This window comes from Trematomus bernacchii, unplaced genomic scaffold (assembly GCF_902827165.1).
Source record: "Trematomus bernacchii unplaced genomic scaffold, fTreBer1.1, whole genome shotgun sequence".
Lineage (NCBI taxonomy): Eukaryota > Metazoa > Chordata > Actinopteri > Perciformes > Nototheniidae > Trematomus > Trematomus bernacchii.
In genome coordinates this window covers 99013-121642 of record NW_022987644.1, presented here as the reverse complement: position 1 = coordinate 121642, position 22630 = coordinate 99013, and the positions used below count along the sequence as shown (strand labels likewise).

Here is a 22630-nt window from a genome sequence, read left to right as displayed (position 1 = left end):
CCCACCATGTTTAAAACATTGTCCTGAAACTGAACCCTTTCTTTTATAATATAATATATTCTGCTCTAATTTAATATGGTTCATTTTGGCAGCCTCCTGATATTCGGCTTTGGCGTACAACCACCAAAAAGAATTGCAGATTTTTACAAGCAGCCTAGTTAGCAGCAGGGTCAAACCATATGATGCAGTTGGGTTTGTGTTTCTGTTGAAAAGCCCCACACCCTGACAACCAAGAAATCTGAAAAAGCATATTTGATCTGACATGAACTCCACTTCATTTTACAACAATAAAACAAATGGCACTTGACCGTTTTATTGCTGTTCTCCCGAAAGAATCACATGTTTTGTCAATTAAATACACATTTCAGCTATTTATTAAAGCTTTGTGTTGCTCAGAACTTTCCCCTTACTGTATATGCAGGGGGGGGATACTTTCTTTTATAATCAGTAACCATTAATCCTCCAAACTGGAGCTTTTGGGCAGCTTTTGGCCAGAGTCTCGCCAAGTTGTAAAACATGGCTGGCTGCGCTGTGGAGCGGCAAGGTTTGGCTCGGATCTAAAGACAGAGGAGAAGCTGGACCAGAGCCACGCGGACGGAGAACAGCTAAAGTCTGGCCGGTGGACTCGGGCCATATGAATCCTCTGGCTGCAGCTGAACAGGCTCATGGTGCCGTGGACGCTGTCTTCAGTTTCAATCCCTCGACTGCTGCAGGAAATGTGAGGAGCTCTTCTTTTATCTGGCGTTCGGAGCAGATTGTTAAATAGCAAAAGAGACATATTTATTGTGATATTAGTCTTCCAGGGCTGGTCAGTTATTCAGCATGATAATATATTGTCTTTCAAAGGAATTGCATCGTGATGAAGTCATAATATCGTGATACACAACATGTTACTTGTTAGACGCTTTAATCCAAAGCGACTGACATACTCAGTACTGTGGACAATCCCCATAGGAGCAATTTGGGGTGAAGTGTCTCAGGGACACAACGACATGCTGACTGCAGTGGGGTTTGAACCTGTGCTCCCCCTGATCTGAACATCAACGCACTAACCCACTGCGCCACAGCCTCCCACACAATTGTGCCATGTATAATTATAACAAGCACCTGTTATTTTGCAGGTAATCGAATGAGCAATATTTTAAAGGAATGTCATTTGAAGATTGCAGTTTGGTTTTGACATGACCTTTTACATTACCAGCCAGTTCAATGCAGTTAGCAAACTGGACTTCAGTGAAATCAAACTAAACTTAACCGGATTACTCTGTATTTGTGTGCATGTCAGTGTCAGTGCATGTCATAGTCAGTGTATAACATGGACATGTTTATCTATTATTGCTCTGTAAATCCACTTGAAACTGTTGCACTAAAGATCTTTATCAAATGAGGAAATGGTCACAATTTAAAATACTCTTAATCGCACATGAGTACATTAAAACTGTCTTTTTCATGTGTGGATTTTGTAAAGACTATTTCTTTTTTTGAATAACCTGCTTTAACCTGATATACATCGTTATTGAGATTTAAAAGCACCAGACGATTCTGGCCATACCACCCAGCCCCATCTCCAGTATCATCTTTATTTTTCCTCCTGTCTCCCTGTATCTCCCCCTCTCTCCCCCCTATCTGTCTCTCTCCCCCCTCTCTGCAGCTGCTCACTGACAGACTGAGTCCTTCCTTCATTTACGCCCGTGGACTTTCTGACGAGCCACGTGGCGTGTCGATGTTTGTTGTCAAAAGCTACAAATCAGGCCCACTGCGAGGGACCCGAGGTGAACCGACACGGGCGCAGCCGTGACGCCCGTCAGCCGATAAGGCTCTATTGATTCAAACGGATCGCACCCCATCTGAGGGGGATTTATCAATGTGTCAATTGCCCACGAGCCAACCACAAATCACCAGTGCTCGCCAGGCCTCGGGATTTACAGGAAATCCAGAGGATTGGAGGGACAGCATAGGGAGGATCCTCAGTAAATAGCAACAGAGCTGAGGGTTAAGTCCTCACATATAGAGATGTTCATACAGGATGGATAGGCAGATGACACAATGTGGCAAAAGACGAACACAAAGAGAAGTGTTACTGTGTGAGAAAACATACTTGGACCCCTTACATCAGCAAAAGTACAAATACTGCAGTTTAAAAATACAAGTACAATTATTGAATTCAATTAAAAGTACAGAAGTAAATCAAATGTAAATGTAAGCTTCACTGTAGGGCTGTGCAATTAATCGTATTTTAATCGCAATTACGATTTTGGCCTGCCACAATTACGAAAACAACATAATCGAAAAAAACGATTATTTTGCTTTGCTAGGTTGTGACAGTGCACTGCAACATATTTGATCTAATTTGTTTGTATTTATCATATTTATATATGTTTAGTAGCTTGTTGAAGTGCGCTCCAAAATATTTGTTGATCTTGTTTATTGGTATTTATTATTTTGATATTATTTATTTAAATGTAGATATAAATGTATCATTTATTTAATTTATTTTTGTATTGGTTTTTCAGTTGAATTATACGCTCAGGGAAATCAACAGTTAAAAAGATACTGTTCAAATTATGATTTGTATTTAAAAGTTCAATAAATGGATGTTTTCAAAGTCAATGAATAATCGTATTTAATAATCGTGTTATCAATTAATGTCCAAAATAATCGTGATTATGATTTTTGCCATAATCGCACAGCCCTACTTCACAGAATAGCTCTTTTCACAGAATAATATTCATATCATAGTATTATATTTGTATCACTTAAAAATACACGTAAAAGCATGCTGTGGTTTGTCAACATTGTGCCAATTTTAGATACAACTGAGTTCATAAGTAATACATCATATCAGCACATCATGTATTTTTACATGTGAAAATATACAGAAACTATGTGTTAAATAAATGTAGTGGAGGACCTTCTTAAGTTTTATCCTTAAATAGTACAAGGTATATTAATAAAAGAACACTTAAGTACCCTTTTCAGTACTGTCTTTATCCATCTAACCCTCCGTACTGTTCATTACATGTCACTTGTTAGATGCTTTTATCCAAAGCGACTTACATACTCAATACTGTGGGCAATCCCCACAGGAGCAATTTGGGGTGAAGTGTCTCAGGGACACAACGACATGCTGACTGCAGGGGGGTTTGAACCTGTGACCCCCTGATCTGAACACCAACGCACAACCCACTGCGCCACACGCATCTATTCACAAATATTCTCAAAGATATTCCCACTTCTACATAAAAGAACACCAGAGTTTTCCTCCCTCACCCTCTCTCTTTTACAGTCTATAAACCACTAATGTCTCCATGTTTTACATTAACCATTTTCCCCAGCAAGCTCTTGTCTGTCTGTTTTTTTTCCTTTCTTCTCGCTGTTGCTTCTTGCCTCTTGCGGCAGAAAAGCTTCCAAGAGTGTAGGCGTGTCTGGGGCCTGACCTTGGAGAAAACCCAATGTCTGAAACCTCAGCTGCTGAATGGCATGGAGCTCGGATAAATGGTGGGCTAGAGGAAGTGTTAATGTTGTCAAAGATTAAAACATCTTCAGGTTATTGGGAAGCATAACATCTTCACAGAAACCAAAGACTCAAGACTTTCAAAAGGATCTTGAGTAAGGGAGCTTTTGTTTGAGTGTTTGGTGAAGGCCATTAAAAGGGTTAACATATTTGAATATAAAATCAAATAGAGCTATATATTTTGGAGAGAAAATCTGACTTCATGTGCATGGTCGTGATTAGCTTTATTTTTATGGAAGCACCTTGACATCTTCAAAGTCCATTTCATATTCACAATGTGAGAGTTAATCCTACACATTAATTAAAAGCTTATACTTATAATAATAAAATGTTAGTAGTTTATTCTGTTGCTTAAGGAATTACTTGGTTCATATAAGTCAATCTATGCTTGACAATCTCCTTGAAAATCTGTCATTAGGTTATTTAGCAAGCAAACAATTTAACTATTTACTAATTTCAGGTTCATATCAGTATGTAGTGTCTCTCCTGTGACATGTCTCCATGCTTTAATGTTCAAAAATCTCTTTATTTTTCTCATACTGCCTGTGCTGCAGCACCTCTTTTCACCCTCTGTCTGAAACCAGAGCCCAGTCTGCTCTGATTGGTTAGATGGCCGGCTCTGTTGTGATTGGTCAACCGCTTAGAGATGTCCCGCCCCTTAGCCTATAACGTACAATGTGTTGGAGCGCTAGCCGATAGAAGCAAGAGTGTTCCAGACGTGAACAAAGGAGTCCAATGGAGGCGTTATAGGCAAGGGGCGGGGGCGTGTCCGTGTACATGCACACAAACCTATATAACACACAGGATAGGGAAAACCCCCCAAAACATAATAGGGCCTCTTTAAAACAATAATAAATGTAAAAATATATTGAAATAGATGTTTTTTTCTCACGAAATCCCCAGGCACGGTGGCCCCTGGAACAAAACTCAACCACACATGCAGGTGTTATTTATATTAAGCGCTCCTTAGGAAGACAAACTATAAGAACAACTACTTTAGACTACATAGACAACACCAATTTAATCATGTCCGACTCCGTGCACACTGATGTTGGATATCAGCGCAGGTTTATCTTCTCGGGTCCTAAGTGTTTTCACATAATGCAAAGTTAACATGTTGCTGTATTTGGCCGCCGTATAGCCACCAGCCAAGCATTATGCAAATGAGGAGACATTAATGCAGCAGAGAGGGGGGCAAATAAGTCATTGCCCTTGAACAGCCACTGCACGTTCACCAGGGATGAACTTTGTGATATAAATGAAGTCAGCGAAGAAGTTCCCACGGGTTTAATTGCATGTACCAATTTATTTAGGCATCGTTCCCATTCTCTCTCTTTGTTAAGTGTCCGCACTTACAAGCAGCCGTCAGAGAGCGCTCTTTGTGTTAAGCTATAGATTTCAGGTGGAGGTCAGTACACAGAAGTTGTTTGTTTGCTGTTTTAATGCATAAGTGCATAAAGAAGAGCTTCTACCCTACTGGCCTTTACCTAGAAGGTTGCAGAATTGATTCTCCGCAACAGCAATAATGTCACTTTTTTCCTGCTGAAGGGCCCATGATCAATACACACACTGACTGACAAGGGCGACAAAGCCTCAGCTAAATTCCTAAAAATCCCTTTCAACACAAAACGGCACAAGCTTGTTTGCTTTTGTCGCTTTAAACAGATATAGAAAACGAACTCACAATCAATTTCTATGAGGTGTAAGATCTTAAAGGGGACCTATCATGCAAAATGCACTTTTGTACGTCTTTTATACATGAATATGTGTCCCCGGTGTTCCAGGGAACTCACCAAGTGTCAGAAAACACAACCCTCTCTATTTTCCTCCATACCCAAATCTCTAAAAAAGGGGCTGCAACGGATCTGATAAAAACTGATCCAGATTTGAACACTGTCCTGACGTCAGGACGGTGGCGCTACGGCTATTGGGCCAACTCCACCAATCAGGAGGAGACAGCCACGGCCATTGCCGTTCGAAAGCGCTGGAGACGCTGTAGTACATATGCCAGGCCTGTACATGGTGCTGTTCTCACAGAATCAGCCCTTGCAAAAACAGAGCTAAAAAATGTCAAATTGAGCAAAATGAGGCATGGCTAAAATGCATGATCTGTTTGGTATTTTGAAAAAAAAAAAGTATAAATATGCCTTATATAGGTATGGTCCTACACTATATTATTCAAATATAGCATGATAGGTCCACTTTAAATCAAGTACAAAGTGACCGTTTACACCTTTTTAGATGTATAAATTGTTTAAATTTGATTATCTTTTTAGTCCTGAAGCACCAATTTCTACTATGTTATGTAGTATAGCTTACAAGAAAGCTAATATACATTTTCTAAAATAAAAACGACATCCTTTTACGAGCAGAGAAATGTTCTGATATTTTTTACAAACTGTTCTTCATGTCAAGATGTATCTTGCGACCTCTTTAAGGGGTCCCGACATTCAGCTTGGTAAACACTGGATTAGAGGATTTACGGCTTTTCTGTATTTTATGGGAATTAATATTCAATATCTTTGCGTTTTGGACTACTAGTCAGACAAAACAGATGCAGATATCCCTTTGGATTTGGACCTTTAACACATTAAAATCTAAAACAAATAATCAAAACAAAACTCTAACTCATCAGTTCCAGATCTACGCATAAAAAATGCAATGTGTACAGATTCAATAAACACCTGCACAGCTTAAAAAGTGTCTCACCTCAATGAAGACAAGCAACACAAAGTCAATATGCACCTGCAGAGACTGGAGATTAGGGCAACATGTTAACAAACATCAATACGGATGAAAATAATAAATCAACAGCAAAATGCATGAATGACAGAGCGCAGAGGTCTAATTATTTACAGCACCCATGAGAAATTAAAATCAAAACAAAGTGAGGATTTGGGGTCGGGGTAGGAAACACTATCAGAGCTATTTAGACAAATAAACAATCAGCACACGGCACACTTCATCCCGCCGCGTAACAAGAAGCTCAGTCAATAATACAGGGTTTCATCACCTCCAGAGTTATTGTCAATTTAGGTGAATGTGCTCGGTTGTAGTAAAACTATATTTTACTCTGACTTTAAACACATCCTCTTCACCTGCTGCTCATAGTCTGATCTTCTGTGTGAGAACACTTTGTGAGGAAGGTACAGTATACAATATATTATTTTCCTTTATTGTTTGCTGTTAGTTTTGCGACTTTATTATTCAAATTGTAACTTTTGGATAACTTTTAAGGGGGTACAATGCAGCGTTATAGGATATGTTGTATAGATATCACCATTACACTGAAATGTTATCAGTGTAACATCAGTGAGACATTATCTAGGGCTTTCTTTTGGGGAATGTATGAGAAATCTACAGACAAAAATAGAAGTAGACCTATAATGTGTATATCTTACAAACTGTACATAGACATTTAATAGGCAAATCAAAACAGTCAATTCCCTATTTATTCCCCAAAAGTTCATCCCACAGGAAAAACCGTAAACTACATCAGAGAGAAACAGCTGATCAGCAAAGTGATGAAACAGTCAGAAAGCAGAGCGGAGGCTGGTGAAACTAACCTGAAGTACAGAGTCGCTCTTCCCCGGCTCCATGATGAAATATTGTAATATTTTTCAGCTACTGTGAGTTTACAGCACGAGTAACTTTGCCTTCAAAACACTTATTGTCATTCACAAGGTCAATCAGTTTGTAAAGACTAAATAAAATCTACTTCAACCAGGTTATTGTGTGAGTATACGGTAAATGGACTGTACTTATATCGCGCTTTATCCAGTCTTTACGACCCCTCAAAGCACTTTTACATATTACATGTCATTCACCCATTCACACCCATTCATACAGAGCAGTGTACCTCACTCTAGGAACTAATATTCATACACATTCACACACCGTTGGCCATGCCATCGGGAGCAACACAGGGTTAAGTATCTTGCCCAAGGATACATCGACATGTTGATTGCACGGGCTGGGATCTAACCAACAACCTTCTGGTTGAGAGACGACCGCACTCCCTCGCAGCCACAGTCGCCCAAATATAGTATATGAATGAAATCCTTCCAATATCAAGTTTGAAAGAGTAGTAGAGAGAAGTATGGGATCATGGACAATTGGAACAGTCAATACAAAACATGAAATGGATATAAATTCAACTAAAGATTATTATATTTTGTGACAAAAATGTTCAAAGAATTGCAGTATTTTGTCACTTAAAAACCGACATTGCAAAAATATTAAGAAGATACATCCCAGTAAAGACAGATAATGGCTAACATTACTTTGAAAAGAAAAACGCCTTATCAGGCCAGAAGTGAATAATCCTTCAATCAAATCTTCAAAATGCCATAAAGCACAATGAAATCCTCCAAGATAGGCTGTTCATTTCAGAGACATGACAGCATTAGTCACTCAGGAAATCCCTAAAAAGCACGTACGGTATATTTTAAAGTTCATTCGGATGGATGATGGATGGGTCTATAAAACGTCTGGCTTGAATACAGGAGACTCCAGTTTGTTTCCTATTTCCAATCACAGCCGATGTTTCCTTTAGTAATGACTGCAGTTGTTCCTTAACGTCAATCGAGTAGTTATTATTGTTACCAGGACAAAATAAGTCACATAACCTTAATAACATTTATTTCTTTGTACAACATTTTTTTACCCAAAACAGCATATTTTCTACATCTCACAAAGTGATTTTTAGTGCCAAAACTTTTATAATGAATAACCATCTTTCGTTAGATATTAAAAACAGACTTATTTTTCCAACCAGTCATTTGTAAAGGTTACGTATTGATGCCAAGTGAACCGCAGTCAAATGTAGAACTCCACGGTTTTTGACCACATTTAATTAGTTGTGATTTATATCAGATTAAGTTCAACTTTATTTTCATTGCACAAAGAATACATAAATTATTGCAAACAATTCTCAAGGCTGGTTCAAGCATCCTATTTGAAGAGACTTCAACATGTCGGCTGCAGCAAAGATCCTACAAAAACTATATTTTGACCCAGAGCAGCATCATTTTCTACATCTTACAAAGAATAATTTGTGTCTCACCTAACCATCAACAACCGTGTTTGTCAGATTTGAAAACACTTGTATTTCTCCTAACAGTAATTTAGGTGAGCTACAGTGAGCTACAGTGAGCTACAGTTAAATATACTGTATGACAAACGTGTTTTTTAACTAATTAATTGTGTTTGATTTGTTCCTGATCTCTGTGAAGTGTCACCATCCACATACTGTATGTTCATAATGTTCATCTATAGTCCACACATCAACAATTTCATAACAGTACACAGTTTTTACTCTACTCTACTACACGGTATTTAATTGTACCTTTGGTTTTATCTTATTCTATTTGACATATTTGTCTTATTCCTGCAACCTATTTTATTCCTTTAAATGTTATGTTGATTAAAATGTACATTGTATAGTTGGAGAAGCCTGAGACTCAAGATTTCGATGCCAAAACTGTGCTGTATTTATTGTACATATGATTTAATAAAACCAGTGAATCTGTGCAAACTATCCTCAAGGTCAGCTTTAGCGTTCTGTTAAACACATGAACTTTTGAAAGAACATCCATAACATTCATCTGTTTGCAACTTATATATATCAATATTCCAATTACTTGTATATAGACTATTCTGCACTATTATATTATATTGTATTTGATTTACTTGCACTATTATCTGTTTTATTGTGTTGCTCTGTTGGAGCAGCCTGTGACCAAATATTTTCATTGTCATAACTACACTGTAGCTATGCACACATGACAATAAAAGCCTTGAACCTTAGTCAGAGACACTTCAGTGCACTTCAGTAAAGATCCAGACGCCTGTGACCTCTGTGTTTCAGGACGGCCTCTCTAACCTCCAGAGAACAACAGGACATCTCCTCCGTTATCTGAGCGGCAGCGCAGCCTGGAAGGAACCACGGGAAAGAGCCAGGAAAAAGGTGGGACTATTGTCCGAGCATCCTGCTGCATGTGACTGACGCTCATTGTTTCAGGACTGCTGTGTGTTTTCTTTCAAATCATTTTCTGTGAACATCCTCTCAGAGCATCACATGTGCAGTGTGACATTACACAAAGAGAAATGAGACTATTGCCTGAAATGGGTCCTGGTAAATATACACTTTTGAGGGGAGCTTATCCAAAACTGATTATATGTTTTAAAACCCATAAGGACCCACCGTGACACGGGGTGTCACATGAACTTAAATGTTCTGGAAAGTTCCTTATACAGCTTTTATTTTATCTCATGAAGTGACACACCCTGAACAGTCTGGTGGGTCCTGGGCCAGGTCATGTGATTTTGTGTTCCCATGACAACATGTCCAAGATGTCCATGTGCCAGGCTAACACATGTGACATAACGAGCTATATTTCAAAAGCTTTTTTTGTTGTTGCTAAAAGGTAAAATTCAAGCCATTTAAGAATTAAAATGCTTACATAACATGTCCTTTATTACATTCAACCTGTTGTGGAAAAATGTATTGATCAAATTGATATGAAACAAATGAGATAAATATCGCTGTGACACTGATCGGGACTTTAACCCTAAACGTTGACAGTAAACCCAAAGTGACATATATGCACAATTAGAAATATGATTATGATCTGCTGAGTTAATTTAGCTGATTCAATTATATTGAGTTAATATGTTCTTATTCTTCAATTCAAAGAATGTTCAAACTTAATTTTCCCAAAAGTAGAAATGGGTCCGGGTTCTTATCTCTCAAGTGTAGTGTAGTTTTGTTATCCTTTAATTGTTATCATTACATTATGTGTTGACATTATTTAAGATATTGTCAGAATGGTGACTTTAAGAGAATTTCTTTATCAATACCTTAATATTACAATTCCAATCAAATTCTGAATGATTGATGAGTCCTAATTTTTACATTGTCATCTAATCCAGTAACAAATAAATAGTGATTGAACCCTCTGTGGAGACATTGTTTTCATGTGTGTTGTGTGTTGCTTTTGTTGTTATAATTTCTCTTTTTTATGTCTAACTAGTGTAACTTTTGATTTTCCTCACTGTGCCTGGGGACAATACTATATCCCCTTTGTCAATTTATAAAGTTATGTTAATTTCTATCACTGTGGTGTAAACAAACATGAATTACTGTAACTTTAAATAAGGCTGGATAGTATTGAACTGTGCTGATAAAATATATGTGCAGTATACTCAGTTTTGACTGAATGTACCTCAAAACATGTCGGAAAATGTTCAATTTCTCTCTATTCAATGATTTTACACCAAAAAGCAGCTTAAAATAAATAAATAAATAAATAATAACAAACAGGCAAAAGGCATTCGGCTTGGTCAACAGTAATGACCGCACTTATCTCAGTATACGGTTTATTGTTCCTTCTTTTCAAACTATCAGCCTGTGCGCTCACTGTTAGGCTGCATTATTCTTTAATTTGAGGATGGGGCTGCAGACTAAAGGAAGCAGAAGCTAAAGTGATTCAGTCTTTTTCAGCATTATGAAAATGTTTTTTTTGTTTTAAATGTGAGAGCTCGGAGCTACGGGTCCACGGAAGCAGATGTCTGTTTGTCAATAAGTCTGTGAATCATAATAACAACACATATCAGACTCGGCAGATAGAGAAATAAATAATAATGCTGTTTAGTCATCCCGGGGAAAGGGAATTACCAAGGCTGCCGGTTTATTTATGACTCCATTGTTTTGTCTGTTTGGTTTCGGGAATGGCAGGGGGCATAAATGATGATCTTTAATTTAATGTATTTGATAATTTAATTGTAAAATCAACACTGTCCAATCAATACTTGTAATTATTAATAAGACGTGGAGATTTCCTGTCATGAAAGGTAGAACACAAGAAGACAATCTGCCTTGTGAACCATATCAAACATACTTAACATGTTTTTAATAATTCATTAATTGATTTCATTCAGTAACTCGTCATTTAAGCTTTGACACATGAAGCCTTTTCAGTGATTCCTGCGGTGGCTTGTTTTCCCGATGGTAGATAAATCCTCAGTAATGGTTCAGATAAGGGCAGCGTGATGTTCAGCACCTCTCTGGTAATTACTCTCAGCCAGTTTCACACACGTACACTGTAAGAAATGTCGGTTTTAACAGGAATTTGAACATGTTAGCTGTCCTACAGTGCTTGAAAAATGTGCAAAATATTTTGGTTGAGACTAATTCATATTTCATGAAAATCAAATAAGCCAATGTCGCAATAATCATACGAAGTTGTGATGAGATACACATTAAAGCATGACACATTTCACTATACATATTATTTAGTCAATTTATATTTTTCAGTCCAAGTTTGGATATCACTCTTAAAGGTGGGGTAGGTAATTCACTTCAGAAACACTTGTTGTTATATTCCATGGAATGCTCTTAACGCCCCGATAGCAATGAATATATTAAATGCTTTGACAATAAATACATAACAAAATGTCATCTGTGGAAGCCGTGGCGCTGTAAAAAGCATGACCAATCATCTGAGCCGGCCCGGCTAAAATAACTGGATGGCCTACCTGCCTGTCAGCCTTCCATCTCGTGCACAAACTTATCTCGTGTCCTCATTGGTCATGTGTGCGTTCGTGTGTGTTGGAGGAGGGGCTCTGTAAGGAAGTCTGAAGGAAGGGGCAGATTTTTTTCGGCTGCGTACTTTCAAATTCTAGCACACTCAAGCTGGTTTCTCCATTCTTACCTACCCTACCTTTAATGGAAAACAGACTCAACATCTTAGATTTTATGTATTGAATGGATAGTTGTTTGCATTCAGTGTATCAAAGGGCAAAAGTGAGGTCTTGTGTTTTTTATTTTCTACTCTGACCTTGTTGTTGTTGGTATATGTTTTTCTTTGTGTTGGAAATAATCTTGTATTTATGATTTTTATAATATTTCGGGGAATTCTAACCATGTATTGATATAGTTTAGTGTTGTCATTGACTTGGTTGTTTCATATTAATATAACATTGCTGTTACGATTGTATGTATGTTTTAATTGGACAGATTTTGATGTGTACACCCCGGGCAGGAAGATTAGCAGCTGCCAATAAAAGAGGCTAATGGGGATCCACTAAAATGAACAATAAACATACTTATCTCTTTTGCATCCTCTGATTAAGATTCAAGCTGATTAAATAAATCATTTTAACATCAAATAATGGGTTTGATTGTTTAAACATTGAAAAAGGCTTGAAATTAATTGTGAACATGGCAGTTTTGTAGAGCTCAAACAAACAGACAATTAATGGATTAGCCAATATCAATTAATCAGCAAACATTTTGATAATTCAAAATAACTTCTACTGCTGGTTTTTGCCTTTCACATGTAAAGGTTTAATCTGTTGACCTATAGGATCTGAATCTGCTCATTATTGTATAGGTTTATTGATCGTTTGGTGTATAAAATGTAAAAAATAATGAAAAATCAGAAAACTGTTTTTCAAAATCCAAGTTAAATCCCAACAATATTCAGTTTAAAATTAGATAATCCACAAAAAATTGAAGAATTCTATTTTGAAAGGGACCACATTTTCATTTACATGACATTTTACAATGATGACAAGAGTAAAAGGTTATTTTTCTCAATCAATTAACCGCCCAGTCGTTGCAGGTCTAATGATGCCAAAACTACATATCATTATAAAACAAACCTAATGACATCGGTCATCTTGGTCTCTGAGAAATTGTGATTGTATTAAAATAATCTCCTTATTTTCCGTTCCAACATTTAGAGAAGTAAAAACTTCCTTTGTGTGACATCTCGGTGGCTCATCTTTAATCCCTCACAGCTCAGTGGCAACTTGACCTCCCCATCATAAGCCTATTCATGTCAATCTGACACGTCGTGCTGATGGGAACAGATCCACTTTGCCCCTGACAGGAACAAGAGATTTACCCATAATGAACACTCCACTTCCTCCAGTCCCACAGTCCAGCCAGTGACTTAGGTCTGCAGGCACATTTGAATAATGAGAATGAGACTAACTATGTGCAATAGACACAAGAATCCAATGAACGGCCTGACAATCACTGTTACTGATTGCATGTCTACCCACAGAGGAAGAGTGTGACCATTAGACCCAGTGTCAGCAGCAGAGAGCTTCCTCAGCGCAGCCCCGTGGGTATTATTATGTCGCCTCCATTAAAAATGCTTTTGTTTTCCTTGTGTTTCACCCTCTGTGTTGCAGTTTTACTTACAGTGTTTTTCTGCGTCCCCGCTCCCTCCTGCTGAATATTAATGTCTTCTATGCTAATGGCCTTACACCGGCTGAGGTCGACCAAGCTCCTCCTCTGAATGTTAATCCTGCCGCTTCATTTGCATACGCTTAAGTGTCAAATTCCCCCACAAATCATTGCGGGCTGCCTCCGTACGGCGAGGGCCAGCGCCCCCGGAGCGACAGCACAGAAACAATGTGGTCACATGGCGTCAAATCCACATCAAAGCCTGTTTAGATTGCCAGGTCAGCGCGGGTTCACGTTGTGTAAAATGAAGGTAATGGGATAGCAGTCAGCGTGCTGCAGAAATACAGCCGGGCAGGTAATAAGTATGAATGGAGCAGGTAATAAGGTTGGGATAGAAACAGACCCCGAGTCAGCGCAGGAGCAGCACTGTTTAAGCTGCACAGTTATCAGTTCAGAGGTGAGCGCTGATCCCAGGTGAGCACGCAGGACTGGTTGTATTGTTTTTTTTCACTCTTTCTGATTTCCATGTGAGCTTCTCTCTCTTGAGTGCATGGCAGGTGAAGGGTTGTTTTTTATAAGGAACAGAAAACAGTTCGTAGTTGCTTTTTGGAGGGAAGAGTTTCACCTAAAAATAGATTTGTTTACAGCCTGAAGCAGACAGCATGAGATCAAATTAAACGTGTGGAATTTAATAAGCATTCAATCATATGAATCATCATCAATGTTAGTAAGACAGACACACTGGGAAGAACAGTTTTCCATATCTTCGGAGTATTTGAAGAAAGTAACCAACAGATGAATGGATAATGAAAAAAATCATTAATTGCAGAATATCTATACTTAACTGCAGCATCCTCCACCTACACACGCCTAAAGGCTCAAAGCAAACACCCTGTGTGTTTCTTTCTGTGGGTTGAATGAAACATAATTTATAGATTACATAATGTAAGCATATAGAAGTGAACTATAAAACACCTTAAAACACCTCCAGAAGTCCTTTGTTTACTTCCTGAACATAGTGACATCACTGTATACTGTATGTAACACTTCTATTGGCTAGCGCTCCAACACTTTGTAGGTGATAGGCAAAGAGGCGGGACACCTCTAAGCGGTTGACCAATCACAACAGAGCTGGCCAGCTAACCTATCAGAGCAGACTGGGCTCTGGTTTCAGACAGAGGGTGAAAATAGGTGCTGCAGCACAGGCAGTATGAGAAAAGTAAAGAGCTTTTTGAACATTAAAGTATGGAGACATGTCACAGTAGTGGCACAAAATGCATGAACCTGAACATTAACATTATAGGGACCCTTTAAAACACTAAATATCTCTTTAAAACAAACCTTAAAGAGACATCAATCATCTTACATTTGAAGAAGTAAAAACGTCCTTTGTGTGATCTCAGTGGCAACAGCATCCACTAGAAGTTCTAGTCCATGCAACAATACAGAATACAAGATGTTAAATCCAAAGAATAACATGCCTCTGTCTAATTCTAACAACTTTTTTTCCCACTCCCGGAGGATTCACTGCATAAAGCCTCTGCTACAGATGTCACTTAAACTCGTACAGACTGTAGTTTCCTCTCGGGGGTAAGAAAGTCTCCGAGTGTCAGGTCCTTGAGTCCTGCGCCTGCCAGTGCGAGCAGCAGTTGCACCACCAGCCAAGCAAATTCAAAAAGCACACTCATGAATAAGACAAATGGGAGAATTTCTACCAGAAGTGTGACTTCAGTCGACTCCTTCAGCACTTTTTCAGAAAGGTGCTCTCTTACTGAGGCTTAGTCCGTTTCCCCTGTTCAAACTACAGTGAGTCATTTTCATCGGCACCGTGTTAAGTACGCTCCGAGGCATTTTCATTCTTAACAATGGAAGAGCTTTCACGATGTTAAGCATCTTTTCTCGGCTGATAATTCTGCTATACGCGAAGCTTGAAATCATTTTGACTGGATCAACAAAATACAACCCACTCAAAGAACGGCTTTCATGTGTCTCTTCAAATTGAAATCCAACAAATGAATTCACAATGATATGTTCTTTTGATTTGTTTTATACACTTTCTGATTTCTGCTGTATGCTTAAAGCACAACAATTAAAGCCCCTGCTTATTACAAGTATTTCTGTAAGAGCAAGGCATACATATTATATCTATATCATGACATGAGATGAGATATCATCCTCTATTTTGAATATCGTCATTTTCAATATTTTCTGTATTTTAAAGGCTGCATGAAAGTCATTTGGACTATTATAGCTACATGTTTAACCATTTGCCTTTACCAACTTAGTCATTACATCTACATTATTGATGATTATTTATTTATAATGTCACTTTGAAACTATTTTGTGAAAGCACCATGGTCAACCCTATATATTGTTGCCATATTGAAACAAAACGTAATGTTGTTTTGTCATCTTCATACCCAATTTTTTTACGACCATTGCCTATGACCATGATTTTGAAAAGTTGCCAAAATGGATGCTTCATTTCTGGGTGGTCATTAAAACATAGTTGTTTCAGTGTTGGTGCTGCAGCCCTTTACAGTATATGCAGCCCTATCCTCATTGAATAGGTTTACTTTACTTACAGGAGTTTTATTTCACTTTCTCCATCAGTGAGTCTAACTGACAGTAACAACCCTTTGCAGAATTACAAACTGTACATTTTTCTGTTTGTGAATTAAGTTTCTGGCAAAAAAACTATAATTAATGTGCATATTTTGTGTAACATTTAAACATCATAAATGTCCTTATTTGTTGTAATAGAGATACTTTATGGTTATTTCTGTACATCTATCATATTTATTCTAAATAATGGGTCTGCATTTTTTGATAGGAAAGAAGATTTTTCAAATGTTGTTGTTATTCTTTTCGTATACAGTAGTGACGAACGAGGGAGTAAAGCCAACGTGAACAAAACAGAAGGATTAAGATGGTCATATATCTTTTAAGACTGAGATAATCAAACTGATGTTTCCATAAAACCAGCATTCACTGCCAGCATTTTATATCTGACACAGAAGGATATACATCTTCAAAAGCTGCTAGTCGCTAAACCTTGATGAAATATTCAAGAAACTATCCAGGACAATTCAGCCTTTTTCTTCTAATGGAATACAGATCTTGTTTTTTTTCTGCAAGAAACATAACTTCCTGTTTTTCTGACCATGTATGTACACTGACATGGTCTTATTTCAAGAGTGAGCTAGATGCATCTGAAAGTATATGGATAAAAAGGTGGGGGAAAAAAAACTGAATTAGCCCTTAAGGGAAAAGCTAACCTGCTTTACAGGAAGTGAACTGCTTCTGTCGGTCTGTTTCTTTAAGCACACACAATATTTCTACACAATCTACAGCTCTGTTTTAATTACAGATAAAGACACAATCCCAAATTATACATGAAGCTCTCTCCAAAGGCAGATTTCTATCACAATCCTCAAATTCGTTTTTCCCATGCAAGGTTTGTGCAAATACTATAATTCCGATAAAAGCCTGAATGTATGGCACATCTTGATGCATACTAATTACAAAAAATGTATGCATTTATTTCTCGTTATAAGACACCTTTTCCTCATTATTCTCACTGGCTGCATTTTAATTAAACAATAACCATAGCTAAAGGGAATATATAACTCTTGTTGCTGAGGAAAGAAAGGATAAAGAAAGGAGATGCTATGAACACCAACGGAACAAAAAACGAATTATATTATTATGCAATTATATCATTAAGTCTGAGGAGATTGAAGGTAATGGTTTGAACTGATGTTTGTGTGCTCATTTCATGGAAGTAATGCATGTGTTGTTTGTGCTGTATGCATCTCAGGTGGTGCGTTAACATGCATGCAACCATCCTGCATGTCTCTGAGTGTGTGTGTGTGAACATGTGTGTGAGTTTGTGCATGTGTGTGTGTGTGAGCATGGTGGTGATTGCACTTGGTGTCTCGGTGTGTGTGGTACGGGAGTTGAGGTCCGCTGAGGCTTGGACCACTCCGCATGAATAATGCATCAGACTGGGCCGATGCATCTCAGCAGCGTTGCCTTGGTCTGCTTAAAGTTGCAAGTTCCTCTAAAGGAAAGTCAGCATCATTCTGCGAGCTGCTGCAGCAACACAGCTGGAGCCTGGCTCTAAAACCAGATTTCTGAAAATGAATGTAACTCCTATACATCCAATCCTTTCATTATGATATATTTATCTGAAATGCCTCAGTTTTGAATGTCTCAGTGGGAGACAAATAGCAAATGAAAGCCTTAAGCAGCAACCAGAATGCAAATTTAAAAGAAAACATGGTGTTAATTGGCTATTTAAATACATGTCAAAGTGATTTTCTAAAGTTAAATTATAAAAAATCACTGGTTAAAGCTTCTCAATTGTGAAAATGTACTGGTTGTGAATATCTTTTAGTTTTGGACAAAGCAAGACATTTTTAAGAGGTCACCAAAGACACATTTGAGTGGTTGCTGACATTCTATAGGTCAACAGATAAATGAATCAATGTAAAAACAATTGGCAGGTTAATGCAACATTAAAATCACCCTTAATTGCAGCCCTAACATTTATAGTTCACAAAGTGAAGAGTTAGGCAGCTAAAAGGTGCTTTTATAGCGTTTCGCTGTTTTATATTCTCATAAATATGCCTCTGGAGCACTACTTGACATGTTGGATGAACTTTTTATCTGCACACTTACACATTTGAGATCACAGAACAGATGCTGAAGACAGATGCTTGCTGTATAATTCACAGAGGGATCAGCAAAGGTTTAGTCTGAATGATACAGTATATGCCACACTCGCAGAGAGACAAACTGGTTGAAGCATCAGGAAAATTGACGTGAAAATAATTGACACTAAAGCAATTATATCATGATCATCTTACTCTGCAATCAGGGTCATTTTAATTGAGGAAACTTCATCCACAGACACCGGGATTAATCATGAATCATTCTGCAGTTACACCACAAGCACTTCATAGTGAGCAAACTCTCTTCATTCTTGTCAGACTTGTTTGACTGCTTTTGCACAATATGCAAATATGTCATCTCAAAAAAAGAAATGTATAATAATGCATGTATGCATGTAGCAGCCTGTTTAAAACAGTCTGTCAAGCTAAATAATATGATAACTGTAGATATCACTGATTTGCAGAACAGTTGTACCTGATTTTGAAATGTGACCCTACTTCAGGTGAATCACTAAACTCAATCAGACTAGGTGAAGCTTAAAACACAACTTAATAAGCCACGTGAAAGCATCTCTTCCTCATATCGTGTTATTTCCACTAAACCGTATGACTTCAGACGAGGACATTTCTCGCAGTCTGTTTACTTTCACCTCAGGAATGTTTGGCACTTTTTGGCATCACATCCACACCTCCTGATTGACACACATGTAAACCGACCGGAGCCCCTCTCTTCCAGCGCCAACATCCCTTCCCTTCCTCCCGGCTCCGGACCTCCACATCCCCGCTACCCTCCACACCGGCGCCTCAGCCTGAGCGTGGCCGGACAGCAGGCACTCTCCCCAGGGCTGCTTGCTCACCTCTGTGCGCGCCTGCAGCCGCTTGTTCATCTCGTAGATCCGATACTCGGGCTGGACCATGTAGGGCGCGTGTCTCCTGTAGAAGGGTCCGAAAGGAGACGAGTAGAAGGGGTCTTGCGTTGAGTTGGACATGGTGGCTCCGGGCGAGGTTTCAACATCCAGCGGGCACAGCGGCGCACATTGGAGCGCAATGCTCTCCGAAAAGACCCCCAGTACAGGAAGCAGCCGCTGCCGAGGCTGAGCTGCACTCTGCAAGTTGGCCTGCCTAGTTCTCTGCTATAGCGTGGAGCTGGAGGAGGAGGGAGGAGGGAGGAAGAGGGGAGGAGGGGGGGGGGGGGGGCAGATTGAAGGGGGGAGGAGGGAAGTCGTTTCCTGTTCCCTCAAGACCTACACTCAGTTTTGCACTCTTTCAAAGTTCAAGTCAGATCGCTGTGTGTGTGTATTTGTGTGTTTGCAATTCTTAAGTGATGCATTGTTTACATGTATTCATAGAAAAATCAAGTATTTTGCCTTGATATACAATGTTCACATTTAGTTTTTAGTGAAGAACAAGAATCTAGAGATGTGTTTGTTTAATTTGAATCAACAGCATAGTGTATCAGTCACATTGGGGGTTTTATGAAACATAAACTAATTGAACCTAAAGTATTCAGATGGGTATAGATGTAATAAACAATATACGGATTCGTTAGAACGCATTATCTTAAATGATGGGCTCAAAATATGTTTCAATATTGCCACCAAATATTGCTTTAGGTCATATTTTGTCCGTTTATGTGATTTAAAACAGAGTTCAGATCAAACATCTTCAGCGTTATCAGCATTGAGATAAATTACGGCTATGCTCTTCTAATTAAAATACTGTAAGAGAACGCGTTCACTTTAGCAATTGGATAAAGATGTACCTCAATTGATTTTTCGTGATTTTGAAAACATGATTCCAGTTCCATAAAGTCTGCATGTTTTATGTCTGAAAAAATAAATAAAATGTAAACTGGCTGGAGCTTAAAGGTGGGGTATATAATTTTGGAGAAACCAGCTCGAGTGCGCTAGAATTTGAAATTACACAACCGGAAAAAATCTGCCTCTTCCTTCAGACTTCCTTACAGAGCCCTTCCTCCAACACACACGAACGCGCACATGACCAATGAGGGCACGAGATAAGTTTGTGCACGAGATGGAAGGCTGACAGGCAAGTAGGCCATCCAGTTATTTTAGCCGGGCCGGCTCAGATGATTGGTTGTGCTTTTTACAGCACTACGGCTTACACAGATGATATTTTGTTATGTATTTATTGTCAAAGCATTTAATATATTCATTGCTATCGGGATGTTAAGAGCATTCCATGGAATATAACAAAAAGTGTTTCTGAAATAAATTACCTACCCCACCTTTAATATAATGGGGACTTGACTTGGGAAGCAGAGGGTCGACGGTTCAAGTCAGGACTGAGTGAGGACTTGTACCTGGAGAGGTGCAAATTCACCTTCTGGGTACTGTGTAAAAAAATAATTGCTGCCCTTATTCCACCGCTCTTGCAAGATGTTTTATAGACAGTCTACGTTTTGCTGTGTTTGCATTCTGTGTAAATGTATCACGATAAAAAGAGAATTCAAAATCCTCACAGTAAGTCTTACACCATGCTGAGAAACACAGCTGCACTTGTAAACAGTCCATTTCATGTGTAGCATGATTTCATAATAATGTATTGATCCTCTTGCCAGTGGTCAATACTGCTAATGACAGAATCTTAGTACCTGGCTTGTTACGCACCAAGTGACATAATTTGTGCTTAAAGGAAGGTAGTGGGGGAACTCGCTGCTTTGTGCTGCAGCGCAGAGTCCACCATACACACTGTCACTCTGAATGTTAACAAGCCAAAACCTGTTTTTAAAACACGATGGAATTTCAAAAGCATGTGTCAGTGGTGGTTTGATAATTGATGGTTGTTACTGTGAGGCCGTTGTGTGTTAGATGTGAAAATGTTGTATTTCTCTTACAATGGTTCAGCAGTAATAATAAAGAACCTCAACCGCATGTGCTATGAGTAATAGACCTTTTGCATGTGAATAAATATGCATTTTTTAAATAATTGTTGATCTTCACCAAGCCCTGATTTACATGTTTAGGGGTCCTGTCCAAATAACCCACCATCTGCCACCATGGGTGCATTTTGTATATATTCTTTGTCACATTTAAATTCACATTTTATCTAGAAAACTCAGTATTCATATATACAACAATACTTAATCTTTTTTGGTTTGTGGTTAGGAATATGCACCATGTGAGCACAATATAAACTAAAACAACACATGTTTTCAAATCTGCTTTCGATATAGGGTACACAGTTTCAGCTTATGATGCAAGACCAGCCTACTGTAAGTGTAAGTTGTACTACAAAGGTACACTTTTAAACGCAGATTATTAACACTAAATCAAATTGTGAAAAGGACATGCAGTGAATCAGTTGGTAATCCAGTGTTTCGTACCATCCACTTTTCAGAAAATAAAGTATTCTTTGCACAAAACGTGAACGGTTTTATATTTCCATCAGCAGTTTCAGATTTCTTGCATTGTTAGATCATTAGGAACCACTACGTCTGTTCCTGCAAATGAAAAAAAAGCAACACCTACAGAAACCCAGAACATGTGTCAAAGTAGTTGCACGTGATTCATTAACATGTGATCTCTGGGAATTGCAGGAATATCAAACGCATGCGCTTTCAATGAGAAATCAAAGCTCACATATCATTTGTTTGAATTAAATACACCTTTCATAGTTTTCGCTGTTACACACTTCCCACTATCAGAAGATAATCCATCCCTATGGTTGATCAAATCCTTAAACTACTTCAGTTTGTAACTTCCATCATTTCCCAGAATGACCTGGTGGTGTTTCAGAACGGAATCCTGAAATCCACTTGTAATGTGGGTGATTACATTTCATACAGTTATGATCAGATTTTGCATCATCAAATCTAAAAAATTACCCATAATGACATTATTTTCTTGCTAGTAAGCTTGTTATTGAATACACATTTGTAATCTATTCATACATTTAAAATGAGAAAATATCTGTATCTGAGCACACAAGCTTTCATACTAATTGCCTGCAGTCTGCATCATTTGACACATGCAAACAGACTGGTTACAATATTTTTTTACAATTCTGCACTACGGCATACAGCACATGTCAATAACATCATTTAGTGTGAAAGTATGTGTCACTAACATGTTGAATTTTCCCAGCAGTGCATTGAAAATCTTTTTTTGGCACAGCGATTATGATTTCCTCCATGTTCTCCTCCGTGACAGATTTGGCCTGGACTGCAAAGTAGCCACAAGAATCTAAAAATAAACAGACAGACACTCAGAACGTCCGTAA

General features: G+C 38.3%; 1 protein-coding gene across 5 annotated transcripts in view; it reads right to left on the bottom strand.

Moving 5' to 3' along the window:
- ldb2a (LIM domain binding 2a) overlaps window positions 1-19480 on the bottom strand; it is a 106206-nt gene extending 86726 nt beyond the window's left edge. For all 5 annotated transcript variants that reach the window (XM_034133754.1, XM_034133756.1, XM_034133757.1 and 2 more), the window contains exon 1: window positions 19246-19480. In XM_034133754.1, the coding sequence (XP_033989645.1) occupies window positions 19246-19377 (132 nt within the window). In that variant the 5' untranslated portion in view covers window positions 19378-19480. The remainder of the gene's footprint in view (window positions 1-19245) is intronic.
- Between the last annotated feature and the right edge of the window lie 3150 nt (window positions 19481-22630).